The 16186-nt window shown below is 37.7% G+C and overlaps 1 protein-coding gene across 1 annotated transcript in view; it reads right to left on the bottom strand.

Annotated features, from left to right (window-relative positions):
- The window catches only part of GRIP1 (glutamate receptor interacting protein 1), a 240039-nt gene extending 227884 nt beyond the window's left edge, over positions 1-12155 (bottom strand). The window contains exon 1 of the mRNA XM_072401315.1: positions 11891-12155. Coding sequence (XP_072257416.1) covers positions 11891-11945 — 55 coding nt within the window. The 5' untranslated portion in view covers positions 11946-12155. The remainder of the gene's footprint in view (positions 1-11890) is intronic.
- Between the last annotated feature and the right edge of the window lie 4031 nt (positions 12156-16186).

The raw sequence follows: 16186 nt of genomic DNA on the forward strand, positions 1-16186 counted from the left end.
AACAAAATTATCAAATTCTGAAAATTGTAATTATAAGCACAAATAATTAAGACCAGTAAATGTTGTTGTTGTTGTCATTCAGGCTTCAGTCCACGGCAGATAACCAGTAAATGACAAATATATTGGATATTATTTATACAAGTGCCTTTAACAAGGTCTGTCTTTGCTGGCCTCAATCATCAAACAGATTCATGATGCAATCGCCACTCAATATGGAAACTGGCATCCTTAGTTGACCATTATTAGTCCATCAACAGTCAAAACTGGATTTTTTTGCTTTCACAAAAAAAAGTTGAACAAGTTACTATATAGACTCATTTACCTAAACAATAATTTGGCAGATTATACTGATCCTCATCTCATGTTTTTGGCCTCAATTTAAAGAGAAATCAAAAGAGGGGCTCTGGAAATGCTAGAAATATGTGAAATGGCGGAATATGCCAAAATATGAATATATGAGCAAACTTCTTGGAAGGTGGCATTGCAGCACAATTAGCTCCATAGCAGCCTTCTGCCTCAGCTGGTTTATCTCGATTCCCACAAATTTCTATGTATGTCAATATATGTGTAAATATACCATCAGCATCTATTTATAAGCTCATAAAGGACAGACATAAAGATGCAAATCCTAGTTTCTGTGCTGTTCTTTTTTTTTTAAATACAAACGTCTCAAGCCCGCACTGCAGGCTTTCATCTACAAAGTTCATTCATGGCTTGAAGACTGAGGCAATGCTTCCCTCTTTTTGTAGCTAAATAAGGACTTCTAACCCAATGCAAGTTAGTGCCTTATTCAATTTATTATGTCAAATAATTTAATAAGATGTATTGTGTATAAAGTCAGCAAAAAAGTGTATAGGATATTCTGAGCCATCCACATTTCCTTCACACGTAGCTGAACATCCATATACAGATGGTGGATACAAAAGAGTTAAGTGGTCTGCATGATAGTAAATTGCTTAAAGCTGACTCATGAGCAAGACAACACAGTTTAGTTCTTTTCAGTTCATTCCAAAGCTCCAGGCACATTCTATTCCAGAAAAATAATAAATAAAAATGATGTCATGGCGAGTGAATTGCCAAAATAGATTTGTTTACATTCTTAGAGATACACTCTGACAGATCAGTAGTTTTGAAATCATTACCAATAATATAAATCATCCCTATAATGGTGTGAGTCTAATATTTTCTGGAGCAGACATAACCAACGATTCCTTTCCTACACTACATACAAGTTTAATCATCTATATGCCATTTAGGGAATTGCCATAGCTGCCACTGCAGAATTGTTTTTATTATGCACACTCCAAAGGTTGTCATCTAAAACCTGAAGCCAGAATATAGAATAAGACTTCAGACTTTCCATAACTCCTTAAATTCATGCTTGTTCCTGGTAGCAATTCATGTGTGGCCAAAGAGAGCACATCTTAAAGACCAAGTCTAAACTATCATCAAAATCACAAAGGATCTTTTTATATGTAATAAAATCAAGTCAAATAGTAGGAACAATCCCCATAAAGTTTTTTTTTCTTTGTTTGTGATTAGCTCACAGTGAGGATTTTATACAGTAACTGACACTACACTGCCTAATAAGTTGAAACAAACAACTTTTCATTATTTCATTTACTAAAATATTGTACCTGTTCGGACTTACATACAAATTCAACTTAAGAACAAACCTACTGTCCCTATGTCATACGTAACCCGGGACTACCTGTATATCTTTTTTGAATAATAACTATTAGAAATCAAACTGATCAATTTATTTCTAAAAATACTTTTTTCCACCATTATATACCTAGTACAATCAATAACAATACATTGTGAGCACATAAGGTTATATTTACAATGGCAAACAGGGTGGCCCCTAGAGCACAGCTTAGAATAATACTTTCCGTTCTATTATTTTTAAAATTCCCAAATGACATATTAGAAATGAGAGTAGAAACGGAAATTCAACAGAACAGCAAAACTGAGCTACTTGTTCACATTTCCATTTACACAGACTATGTACTGTCATTTTTAATCAAAGTACACTAAGCCAAAATAGATTTATAAAAGATACAAACAGATTAAAGCAGTCTTGGCAGGATACACCCCCTGTGGCCACTTTATTAGGGACAGCTGCCTAATAAAGCAAAATGCAGACTTGTAATAATGCTACCAAAACCAAGCTTGTGATTCTGTAAGGTTTAGTACTTAATTGTAAAAGTACAAACATATTTACAATCAATACGACAGCAGTCTGGCATAGAACCTATACCTATAGTATGGCTGCACAGAACAGAAACTCTTTATTACCTTCCAACATCCATCTTCTTATGTATACAAAACAGAAAATGAAAGGATAGAATGCACCATAAATATCACATCTGTTATGGCCTATATTGTTGGTCAAGGGACCCGATCTTCCAATGTATGGGAACTCTAACTTCTAGAAGAATTTGCACTTTAAAATAAATATATATCCTGGTATACCAGTTCATAACAATGAGGTTAACCAACAACAGGTTAGTAACATGACTGTGTATATAATAATAAAAAAAATATGTAAAAAATTTTGTATAATTATTAGTGGAAGTGTTCTAAAACCAGTCAATACACTTATTTTTGGTTTCCCTACCTTCTCTAATACTAGTCATTGCTATTTCACCATAGAATAGAGGTGGGATCCTGCCAAATAACAAGGCTAATTAGTATAGGTAGCGCTGTTTCAGCATTTATTTTGCATATGAAGTATTCTGCAACATTGCCCATAACAGAGTTATATTTATGATTGAACAACAGTATGCCAAGATTACATTTGATTTCCCCATTGGGATCTCATGAATTGATGTACAAATACAAAGTATTAGGTGACCAACATTCTATACTGACACAGAACCCTAATTTGGTATACACTGATCAGCAAAAACATTCAAAACCATAAGTAAATATCATCGATTACGTTGGTATCCTGTGAAAGGGTAGAACATTAGGAAGCAAGTAAAAGACAATTCTTGAGGCGTTATGTGTAGGAAAAATGGGGGAAAAAAGCACAGGGATCTGAGAGGGACAAATTGCAATGGCTAGATGACAGGGCCAGGGTGTCTCCAAAAAGGGAGTTTTGTGGGGTATAATGAAAGTGTCATTAGCGGTAGGTTGTTTCAATAAAACAAACATATAAAATAAGATTCATTTTATATGCTGGGTTATCAATTACCTATTCCAAGATAGTAAATGTGAAAAAAGGGAAAAAAAATAGTAAATGCACTGGTTAAAGACTTGATATGCCTATTCAAGCTCCAACTACCATTTTCTGCAGTGGAAAGGAAGGGTAAAAAAACTGGGGAAATTGGGTGTTGATGTTTGATGAAAAATAACACTTATTGAAGAGTTGTATTACTAACTAAAAAATATACCATAAGGACAGTTTTAATAGCTATGAATCAGCTTTCACTATTGCAGGAGTCATGGTTAAAATGCCAACCAGGCAAGCTATATTGTTTAAAACTAGATCAGAAATGGCAGCCTACATATTGGTTCAGTGAAAGGTTTAGAAAGGAACCACAGAGATTAGTCTCCTCTGTAGGAAGATAAAAAAGGAACTGAAGAGCTGGTGCAGCACATGAACAAATAAACATCTAAATATTTATAAATAAATAGACATCCCCAGAAGAGGGCAACGCTGTACAAGAGGGGAGAAGCTATGGTGGGTAGTCACTTTTCCTAAAGTTGTCAAATTTTCTAAAAATCCGTTATGGAAGGAAGCAGAGAATTATTAAATGAAAAAAAAGTTTGTAGTTGATCTATGCATTTATCAGCACTTTTTTGTTGATGATAGGGGATCCTTTGAAGTTAATATTTACGTAGTAAATATAAAGGCTGTCATGACAAACTGAAGTACCATCTAGAAATAAAGGCACTGGACCTATAGAATTACTTTGCATTCTTAAATTAACCAGCTGCCAGGTTAAAATAATCATCTACAACCTTACTATCTGATCTTGTTTTGCAAAACTTTAATTCCTGTTTTGTTTTTTATCTAAATATGGGGGAAAGTTGGGTACAGGTAAACTGAATGAACCTAATTTGATTTGTACAATCAATGTTTACACGACATCATTTACATAAATTACTAACATACAAAATTCAAAATCAATTTTATATCAGCAAACATTTGATTTGGTATCAGCAACAACTATTGCTGTACCGATTTGCACCCGCCATTTACTTTTTACTATAAAGTGCATTCATTACAATGAGGAGTGCTTCCTAGCAGCCAGCAGTATTGTTCCCTGATTTTTACTAAAAAATCACCACTCTGCCCATTGTTTCAAAAACTATAGTGGGTTCCTTTTTCGGCTTCAGATTTTACGGGTTATTATTTTTCAATATTGCCAAAAATAAAATAAAGGTAAAACTACAGAAATTCAAAATGTAAAAGTTAAAACTAGAACCTGGATTCAAATGGACTGGACTGGACAAAGCTGGACTTTACACTAGTGACACAACTACTTACAAGGGTTTTAAACTTAAAGCAGAGGAGAATTTTTTAATACTTATTACCTGTGAAACTCGAATATTTTAACATATAACATTAGTTGATTACAATGTATATTTTTGCAGATTCTTAGGTACCAAAAGAATAACCTTTGATTCTACATGGACATTATCTACATGGAGTTTGCAGGTTCTCCCCGTGTCTGCGTGGGTTTCCTCCCACATCCCAAAAACATGCAGTTAGGTTAATTGGCTTCTCCCTAACAATTGACCTTAGACTACATTAATCACAAATGACTATGGTAGGGACATTAGATTGTGAGCTCCTTTGAGGGACAGTTAGTGACACGACTATGGACTTTGTACAGCGCTGTGTAATATGATGGCGCTATATAAATACTGTATAATAATAATAATAATAATAAAAACCAAGCTTTGACTTTTCAGTCCAGGGGGGCACAACCCTGACAGCCTTGCTGATGAGAAAGGGTTTGGGTAATGCTGGAGAGAAGAACAGATATGCAACATCAGCCATAAAAATTAGTGGAAACCCCGAGGAATACACGATGGACAAGTGAGAAGGCTCCCCTGCCCAAATTTTTCCAGTAAAACAATTTAATTCCCTTTCTATAAATCCTAAAAGCACCAAATTCTTATAACCATCAAAGAATTCAAACAGAACAATCATTCCCATTCCCACATCTCTCAGTGTGAGCTTCGAAAAGCCAATAAATTGAAAAGAATATAATTTTAGAAATGAAACCTTTCCATTCAGATTATTTACAATTGCAGCCTTGACTTTTATATGACAGTGGGCTGACACAGATATTTATTGAGTCAGTTATGATTTAAAAGAATAAAACAGTATCAACAATAGTTAATATCAGCATTTCAAATCCAAAATGCATTCCCAAAGAAACAGTAGGGATCAAATCTCTAAACACATGTTTACCAAGAAAGTCTCAGACATTTTTACACCTGCAAAATTTTCAGAATTGAATGAACAAAAGCAGGATGGCACATGGCATTTCAAATAATTTAGTAATATTCAGATTTAATGTTAATTAGGTGACAATTAACCCTTGAAAAGAAAAAGAATAGATTTAGAGGTGATGTTAACAGCAGCATCAGATTTCAAAGAAATAATGAATTCACTTTTCTGATTTATAAGAGCTGTAAATTGCTTTTAATTGAGGGTAATTACAAAATGTAAGTTAGCATTCTAACATGAAAACATCAGGTACAAGACATGCATGTGGCAAACAGACAATTAAATGATCTAATCTTTAGACAGACATGCACAGGATAACAAATAAATATTTTACCTTCTTCAGATATAATAATACACTATTAGCTACCTTTCGATACTGATTTAGATACTAACAAGTAATAGTGCCAGCAGTGGGGCAATTTACTAAAGAAACAGTGAGGAAGTAATAGCTGTGTTCATTTAAACCAACCAAAAAATCAGAATGCAGAGTGAACAGAGTCATGGTATTTATTACCATTCATTTTGCAAATTGAGCTTCCATTTGCTGCGGACAGTCTCTCTTCCTCGAATAAATCAAAGCCAATAATTTTAAATGTTTGCTAATGAAATCTATGCAGGAGGTGTACAAGTAAATATACTAAAATCTAAATATATAGGTGTTCTAGAACCAAACATTCACAAGTGGGTATTTATTCTCTGTATTTTAAAACACAAGCTTTAGAGTAAATGGCATATTTACTGCTTGATAATATTAAAGGGGCCAGAGTTTAAGTGAAAACTTTTATCTTTTTTTTCTGTAAGCCAATATTAACTTTGCATATTCATCAGGCTGTAGAATATTATCTATTTTGGAGGTAAATTGCAACAATTTACAAAGATTTCTGCTAGTTGTACCATCAAATTTTTAGTTGAGATACTTCAGCAGTCTAAATGTCCTAAAATTGAGTTTATTCAAAAAAGGAGAAAATAAATATTTCTGCACACAGTGGCAAAACTCTCTGCTCAACACTGCAGCCTTCCTTATCAAACATAACATGGAGAAACAGACAAATTCTGGGATGACATGTGGGCTAAATGTGAATGTGAAGACCTCCGTGAACCAATTCAGGAAAAATCTGCATACCCCTAACCCTGCGTTATGTACTTCTGACCTGTGCTGTGCTGTTACCTTCTCTCCACCCCTGCACCCTGCGTTATTACAGACAAACAGTCCTATGGGTGCAAAAATTACATGCAACAGAAAATCTTCAGTTTATTAAAAGCAACTTTGATGAGGTGTTTGAGACTTTCATTAGTGGCAGAGTAAAAGAGCAGTTTTTATAGGTACAATGACTGTGGTATTTATGTGCCATTTACATGAATGTAAAAAGCCAATGTTTTGTTTTTGTTCAGTGTAAGGTTAGAAAAGCAGTACTGTTCCTAGCCATTAATAGCATTTGCCTACATAATAAATGGCTGCTTTCACATAGATAATAAAGTGGCAAGCAGTTTATAAGAAAAATAAAGAGATATTGGTCAATACATAAAGCAAGGTCATAAAATAGGTGAGGATCCTGTTTCCAAAATCAGCAACCTTTTTTAAACCCCATAGACTATCCCTGGTCTTACAATCCTAGCAAGACTTAACGCATAACATCATGTGATAAAAATTCTCCTTTATTTTTCACCATTATATGCAGTGCTGATTGTGTTACCATGCATTTATTGCTGTTGGTCACCTGAATAGGCTGGAACTGGATTTTTAGTATCTCAACTCCACTAGTAATTAATCACTACATATGGTAAGGTAAGACTAATGTATTCTAAATCACCTGGGTAGCTCTAGCCAATTTATGTAACTACCAGCAAGTGGATAAACTTTTTAAGCTTTATACAGATACATAAACATTGCTTTTCAAATGGTTAGTGATCATTTCCGCTGATGGTAGGACTGAACATTGTACAGAAAGCCTATTTGTTCTGCAGGGGGTACAAAGTGGAGGGCATGAAGAAAGAGGCCCAGTGGATCCTCCACATTAGAATTATTATTTCTCATTTGTGTCAGAAGTTTAGTGATATTGCACAGCATAAAACTAGATTTTCAAATTTATGAACAATTCTGGTATCAAAAATTTAGCACCTGTATTATGCAAATCCTTTGGGCTAAAGACAGTATTTGGGAGCTGCCACTGCTGGTACAAACTGCTTCTTCTTTAACTTGACATCATTATCTAGTAATAATGAGTTTGCAGCCAAGTTGATCAGAACTCTTATCTTGTACATTTCAACTAGGTCAGTGACTCCGTAGATAGTAAAGCCAGGATCACAGACACGTCATGAGAGATATTTTTTGGTTGCCATTTTTTACTTAAAAAAAAAGCCTTTTGCTCAGCTGCGATGCAAATTTCTTGACTTCAGTATTTTCAGACAATGACCTGCAGCAAGTTAGGATATTATAACAAACATATCTACATGTCTCCGACTATGAAATGAATGAAGCAAAAAGATAGCAAGCATCTAAAATTTGCAACAGTAATGGTAGTTCATGTGTTTTTCTATGATCGGTGTCCTTTAAATTGTTACATATGCAGCATTCTCCCCAGCCCACCAGGCACTTTCCAACAACCACTCAGCTATTTTTGGGTGGTTACTGATGACTTGGGTCACAATACAGGGGCCACCACCTGCCTACAATTTCTTCCCACCCGGGTTGAAAAAAATTTTGGGCTAATCACGGATATGGTTATTCCACTGCTGAACTCTTGAAAATAGTTTCCTGGCTGCCTTTGACTTACTTTTGGTGAAAGACCTAGAATAAGCATGCAAATCAGTAAAATCTGAATGAAGTTCGAACTCGTTATTTGCAAAACTGTTCCTGGAAAGTATTGGAAGCAGACATTTTTAGGAGCTAACCAGAAGAGCACCCTGCATATTGTATATGAATAGTAAACATGGCAGTTTTACTTTCTCTCATTAGATGATGAATTAATAGTATCACCATAGATGAAGGCTATGAATTTTATCAGCTATCTGGCTGTGATGCAGCAGTAACCAGTAAATATTAGCAAAGCTTGTTGATGCTATAATATATCATGTACACTTACCAGATACAGGCAGATGCTCTATATAGATGGTGTACAGAAACATTGGTTTCCAAATGAAGAGAAAATAATTAGGGCAAATTACCACAGAAATGCACGGAAAACATACACATTTTTAAAGGAAGGTTGTCAGCAAACTGCTAACACTTACGCATGCAGCAACGTATTAATTAAACACACATTTTTGCCAAGCCTGTCACTTTTTGGATTAATGCTGCAATTTAATACTGAATCCTCTTTAGTAACGATCCGCTTTAATTATTTTCGTCATTGTCCAGGCACTTGAAGTAATAAAGTTGCTGCCCTCCCACACTGCACACTTAGGAACTGAGAAACAATGAGTGGACAGGCGGCTAAATGGACACTAACTGTCAGACCTCAGGTAATCAATCTCCATATTTCAAACTGAAGATTCAGATTCATGGAAATAAAGGAAAATAATAGGACAAGCATGTCTAATCAGTGAGCCAGCACAATTATACCTAAAGACTGAGATTCATGCAAAAGCTCATTGGTGCACAATGCAGGAATACGCTAATATGAGAAAACCGACCCTACAAAATAGGGGACGATTATGTCTGGTTATGTGTCGGTCTTCATGGCTACCAACAGACATTGAACATAGGAAAGTGTCATACTATGCTCTTCCATCCACATGTGGTCAATGCATATACAGAACTGGGTCTTTCACATAGAGTGGACCATCAGGTCTTCATGCTGCTCCACAGAAATTCTTCATGGTGAACCTGCAAATTCCAACCCCCTCTCCACCCCCCACCCCCCATTTCATTTACTAAAAGGTGACAGAAGAAGATTAAGCTAATTATGGCTGTAAGCACATAAACAATTTTTTTTTACGAAAACTACTATAAGGTTAACGGAGGTGAAAGTAACACAGAACGCAGTTACTAGAAGCTGCCATGGATTGGAGTTCCCGGGTTGTCATTATCACTTCCACTGATTTTAGTGCTTTTCTAAGTGAATGGACTAAAATCAGCAAACACATTAAGAGCTCTGCCTTTCCTAATCTTCATGCTTGTACAAAGTCAATGGCCCTGATCTATGAAAGCTCTCCAAGCCCAATTTACAATCCTGGCTGCAAGTAATTAATACATTTTTGTAGCAAGAACAAATGTTTTTCTGACCTGGTCAGTCAAGATGACCAAATAGCCTGAACAGGCTAAGATGTCAGCAATGGGGATGCAGCAAGGAGAAGAGAGTTTAGTTCCGCTTTAAATGGCAAATTGTAAATCAGCGAGTGTGTCTTTCACCAAATATCCATTGATGAAAGTCACACTGTCATGTAGAACATTGTATTTCCATTGAAGTGATGTCACAATATGAGTGACATTACAGCACCTTCTTCTAGTACAGGGACTTGTACAGAGGTGTCCCAGCCTGGACTTGTCGCTCCCTGGAAATGTATATACATTTCTGTGGTAATGGCTGATTGCAGCCAGAGCAATGTTTTGGTGACTGATGGTAAAAAAGCTGCCATTGTTCTGATCTGTGGCCTCATCAATTCATTTCATCTTCATCTAATGTTGTGCTTACAATTTGCACAACCAATTTTTCCCCTGCATGCCCTACAGCAGCTATTCTCAACCAGGGTTCCCAGGGAAATTGCTGGGGGTTTCCTGAAGTGCGGCCGATTGACCTCCCATAGGATGATGTCTGCATAATTCCAGGGTCACGTGGCAGGGCCAAGGCTGTCTGTAAAGCTGGCATTCTGACCAATAATGTTTGAAGGGCATTATTCCTAGAGACAACCAAAGTGAATGGCATCTTTTCCATTGACTGAATACTGAAGTTCCACCACACCTGAAAATTTTGTAATGGTTCTTCAGAGGTAAAAAGGTGGCGGAAAGAATGTACTACAATGTAGCATTGACTATGAAAATATCTGGGAAAAAAGAACCTTTGGCATGAACTATATGGCTGCGTTACCTAGTAATAGAATATCATTGTAATCAGGGGACTTTGTTGACTAGATTTTGTTTTATCATGTGAATTTGTTTACTCTTTATTCCCATTAAAACCAAGGAAATAAAATATAAATATCCAAATGTGCTACCAAGGTAAAGCTTTACTTGTCATAAAAGACACAATATAACACATAGGGGGTCATAAGTGGTGAATCTGACATTCACTGAAACATACCCTGGGGTAGAATCTCCCAGGTTCATGTGTTTCACACAGGGAATGTTTTATTAAATGTCAGATTTGCTTATAAAAAGAACACCAAGAGGTATAATGTGCAGCCTAAAGACGTCTCCAAAACTGAAGTGTTCTGGATTTTAGTGGAATAAAATAGCTTGGGATTTTAGTGGTTAAACAAGCTCTTCTAGAAATGCCATACTTGTGTTGTGTCCTATGAATATTTCCTTTCGTATGAACCCAGACCAGTGGGATCAGCACGGGTAACATCATTGCTAGAATACTTAGGAAAGATGTCTCCTGAAATACAGAACTTCTTCACAATGACATGGATACTGCAGCTTCCTGTACAATATACCATTCATGGTTCCCCTTTATAGATCTCATATTGTACTGGGTGAATGTTTTCCGACTCTATACATACGACCCTCTTATCATGGCTCCTTAACTATTTCCAGAACGTAAAAGAAAGATACAAAATATAAGTGTATTTTCAAAAACTGCCAATAAAACAACAGACGCCGCGCAATGTAATGGTCATCCCATAGCACCTGCTGGCCGAGTGACAAGTTTTTGGGGTGTCATGAGCCATCTTACAATGTACACACACCAGATCCAAACCCCAGACAAATCATATGAAATGCAACAAGACAGCAAAGAGTCCTCATCTATTCTGACTGGTCCCTGTTCACATGAATCATTTACTTTATGGGTCAGGCAGGCGTGTAAAGTGAGGCCTTGTGAAGTGAGGGATGAACTAGAGCATTAACACACACCTGTCTATAGCATGTCCTCAATGGGCACACAAAGAAAACTTTGCAGAGACACATTGGGCAGCTCCAATGGGTAGGAGATGTGCAGGTCAGTGCACAGCTGCGGGGAGGTCAGCGCACAGCTGCGGAGAGGTCACATGACATGGAGGGCTGGGGCAGCACTGTACCTGCACACCTGAGCACCACACACACCTGAATGGAGTGCAATGAGAATACACCTGGGGGTGACACCTGTCACTGTATGTGGAATAACAGCCCCAGTGCAGGGGTGACCCCAGCCCACACCTGGCCATTCCAGGCACCACAGCCCGGGCTGCCCTCACTCCCCCCCGAGCCCTTAGCGTAAGTTGCGGCCACTTGCCGGTGCCCCCGGAGCCGCTCTCCCTCCCCCTCCGGTCAGCTCTCCTTACCTCGCTCCTGCTCTGCTTGCAGGCAGATGGGGATAGTTTTCTTCCAGCCAGGCATGTTCCCCGGTACTCGGCTCTCCTTCAGGCTGAGCTCCGGCACATAACACTTCAGAGTGTGACCGGGAGAGGACCGCTGGAGAGAAATGGCCGGCCGCTGACACGGCGGTATCCCTAGGTGACCGGCACTCGCCTCGCCTGCTGCGCTCCGTGTCTCGGGGGAGAAGCTCGGGCAGGAGGGGCTGCAGCACTCACGGAAGGCAGTGTAGTAGGAGGAACAAGTGCACGTTGGTAGAGGGAGAAGGGGGAGGGAGGCGATGTCAGGGGGCGGGGGGGGGAACTTCACTATAGGAGGAGGGCGAGCTCCTGTCACACGCTCCATTCCCGCCGCTGCCGGGCACACATTCTACTCATGGCATGCCTCACACTGCGCCCTGTCACCGCTCCCACCGGCTTCCCCTATTCCCCGCTCTTCCATTCATGCCGGTAGAATGGACACTCCCATCCGCCGCCACCCTCCATTAACCCCAAATCACACGGCGCCGCTCCATGGAAGTGCTGCTGTCAGCGGCATGGAGCATGCTGTGTATTGTCAGACATTGCATCCTGCTCCCACAATATCCCAGCTATCCAACAATATATCACAATATCTCAGCTATCCAACAATATCCCAGCTATCCAATAATATATCACAATATCTCAGCTATCCAACAATATCCCAGCTATCCAAAATATATCACAATATCTCAGCTATCCAACAATATCCCAGCTATCCAATAATATATCACAATATCTCAGCTATCCAACAATATCCCAGCTATCCAATAATATATCACAATATCTCAGCTATCCAATAATATGCCACAATATCTCCGCTATCCCACAATATCCTAACTATCCCATAATATCCCAGCTATCCCACAATATCTCAGCTATTCAATATTATCCCCGCTATTCAATAATATCCCACAATTTCCCAGCTATTCAATAATATACTACAATATCTCAGCTATCCAATAATATCCCACAACATCTCAGCTATCCCACAATATCCCAGCTATCCCACAATATTCTAACTATCCCATAATATCCCAGCTATCCCACAGTATCCCAGCTTTCCAACAATATCCCAGCTATCCCAATATCCCAGCTATCCCATAATATCCCAGCTATCCCATATTATCTCAGCTATCCAACAATATCCCAGCTATCCTACAATACCTCAGCTATCCCACAATATCTCAGCTATCCAACAATATCCCACAATATCCCAGCTATTCAATAATATCCCATAATATCTCAGCTATCCCACAATATCCTAACTATCCCATAATATCCCAGCTATCCGACAATATCCTAGCTATCCCACAATACCTCAGCTATCCAACAATATCCCAGCTATCCCACAATATCCCATTTCTGCAGCTCCATCCCTCTGCCTCTGGAACCCCAGGAAGGAATGTGATGAGCAGGTTTACTCCTCACTGATCAATCATATGGTACTCATAGAGCTTGGCTGACAGCTTGCAAGGAAAACTGGTGACACTAAATATTGTATTTTCTTTTGGTCATTACATTTCTGATAGGTAGGAATCTCTCCCAATTTATGCTGATCCTTAATATCCGCACATAATATAGCTGATCGCAGGAAACCGGTCATATATAGATCTTCCAATAAGTCAAGTCTTTGGATTAGCGGCAAATGCCCAAGATGAGGGAAAATATTCTTACTCATCAGATTCCATGTATTTGAAATCTTGTACGTTTCATCCACCACCAAGATAAAATATTCTTACTCATCAGATTCCATCTATTTAGAATCTTGTACATTTTATCCACCACCAGGATAACATATTCTTACTCATCAGATTCCAAGTATTCGGAATCTTGTGCATTTTATCCACCAACAAAAATATCCTTACTCATCAGTTTCCATGTATCATCCACCACCAGGATAAAATATTCTTACTCATCAGATTCCATGTATTTGGAATCTTGTACATTTGATTCACCACCAGACTAAGATATTCTTACTCATTAGATTCCATGTATTCAGAATCTTGTACAATTCATCCACCACCAAGATAAAATATTCTTACTCATCAGATTCCATGTATTCATAATCTTGTACATTTTATTCACCACCAGACTAAGATATTCTTACTCATCAGATTCCGTGTATTTAGAATCTTGTACATTTCATTTATCTCCAGAACAAAATATCCTTCTTCATCAACTAGTTGTAACCAAGATATATACAGGTAATCAAGTGACCAGGTTACAGGTGAACATGTCCAATAACATCAATTGTGAGTACTCTTTCCCGACGCGTTTCGCCGTGTAGGCTTTCTCACAGAGACTCATTACCTGATTAGTGAAGACATGCAAAATAATATTAACATATACCATGGAAAACAAGTATCACAATCAATGACCCCCATCTCCACTACCCTTACTCATCAATTTTCATGTATTCTGTATCTTGTACATTTAATCCACCACCAGGGTAAACTATTCTTAATCATCAGATTCCGTGTATTCAGAATCTTATACATTTCATCCACCTTCAGGATAAAATATTCTTACTCATCAAATTCCATGTATTTGGAATCTTGTACATTTCATCCACCACCAGTAAAAAATATTCTTACTCATCTGATTCCATGTATTTGGAATCTTGTACATTTCATCCAAGACCGGAATAAAATATTCTTACTCATCTGATTCCGTGTATTCAGCATCTTGTACATTTCATTTACCACCATAATAAAATATCCTTACACATCAGATTATATGTATTCGGAATCTTTTACATTTCACCCACCACCAGGATAAAAAATGCTTACTCATCAGATTCTGTGTATTCTGAATCTTGTATATTTCATCTGCCACCAGGATAAAAATATTCTTACTCATCAGATTCTATATATTCAGAATTACCTGGTGGAGAATTATTACTGCCATTAGAACACATGAGCCTGTAAGATTCTCAAGTAGGGAATGTTTCAGCAAATGTAATGTTCACTACTTTATGAATGGACCCCAAAATCTTACTGCTTGATTCAGTTAATAATCAAAAATCACACGTTTGAATAAGTACACAGCTTCACATGCCTTGGATACAAAATAAAAACAAATATAAAGAATAAGAATGAGACATGAATTAAAGAAAATACTGGATGGTGCAGACATAGCCAGGTTTATAAAAGTTCAAAGAATAGCATACATTGAGCATTTGGATGGACAGAGAGCATGAGGAAGAGCCAGCAAGGATGGACAATGTCTTAGAGGATATTATAAAAATAGGAAGAAGAAATTGGAAGTATAAGGTGTCTGATAGATCAAAATAGAACAATATTGTGAGCAAGCTAAGGTCCACAGAGGCCTGTAGAAGAAGATGGAGACTCATCAGATTCTTTGACCATGGTGTCACCAAATGGTTAAATAGCACTTTATGTGATCCATGCTGGTATGGTTACCTGGTGGTTCCCTTCAGTTCTCGGAACTTTCAATCAGATTTTATACTGGCTTTTATTCGATTTTAATAAAGTGCTAATATTGGCTCCAGTTACACTTACATGGTCTAAAACCATAATCAAGGAATGTACAGGTGAATCAAAAGGTTGTGGAGAGCCACCAAATCACGATACCAGCATGAATCAGATAAAGTGCTTTTTGACCATGATGTAACACTATAGTCATAGAATCTGGTGAGAAGTTTTTATCCTGGTGGTAGAATTGGTGTTGTCTCCTCCCTTGATCACATCTTGGATAAGACGTGAAATATGTATAGTTCCCACATATAGTTACTAGAATTGTAAAGTTGTTTACCCTTGAACAAGTACCACTGATCGAAAGCAATCCCTTACAACGGTGCGGTGGTTCAGAACAGGAATTGACTGGTCGCCACTTTAATGTGCAGTAAACATACCCTAGTTGATCCAAGCAGGAGTTATATAGCAAACTTTACCTATGTTACAAATTATATACTACCACAATCTTAGACATAGTTTACAAACAATGGAGTAAATGTATCATAGAAAGCATTTGTTTTTGTTGTATGAAACTGTAACATTTTTGCTCATGCTTCCCCTGTGACACAAATGAATGGATAAAATTGACAGATTAGACATACATCAGGGACTAGTATGCAAGGCAATTGAAATACACAGATAAAAATATGAGGTAAAGATCCTGCTGCCTGGCGGGTTGTGATGCTTGGTGGCCCATTTTAGATCTACTTAAAAAAAGTTTGGAGATGGTCATACCAACTTTGAATTTGCAAAAAATATACAACAACAA

The sequence above is a fragment of the Pyxicephalus adspersus genome, chromosome 2, assembly GCF_032062135.1.
Source record: "Pyxicephalus adspersus chromosome 2, UCB_Pads_2.0, whole genome shotgun sequence".
In the NCBI taxonomy this organism is placed as follows: Eukaryota; Metazoa; Chordata; class Amphibia; order Anura; family Pyxicephalidae; genus Pyxicephalus; species Pyxicephalus adspersus.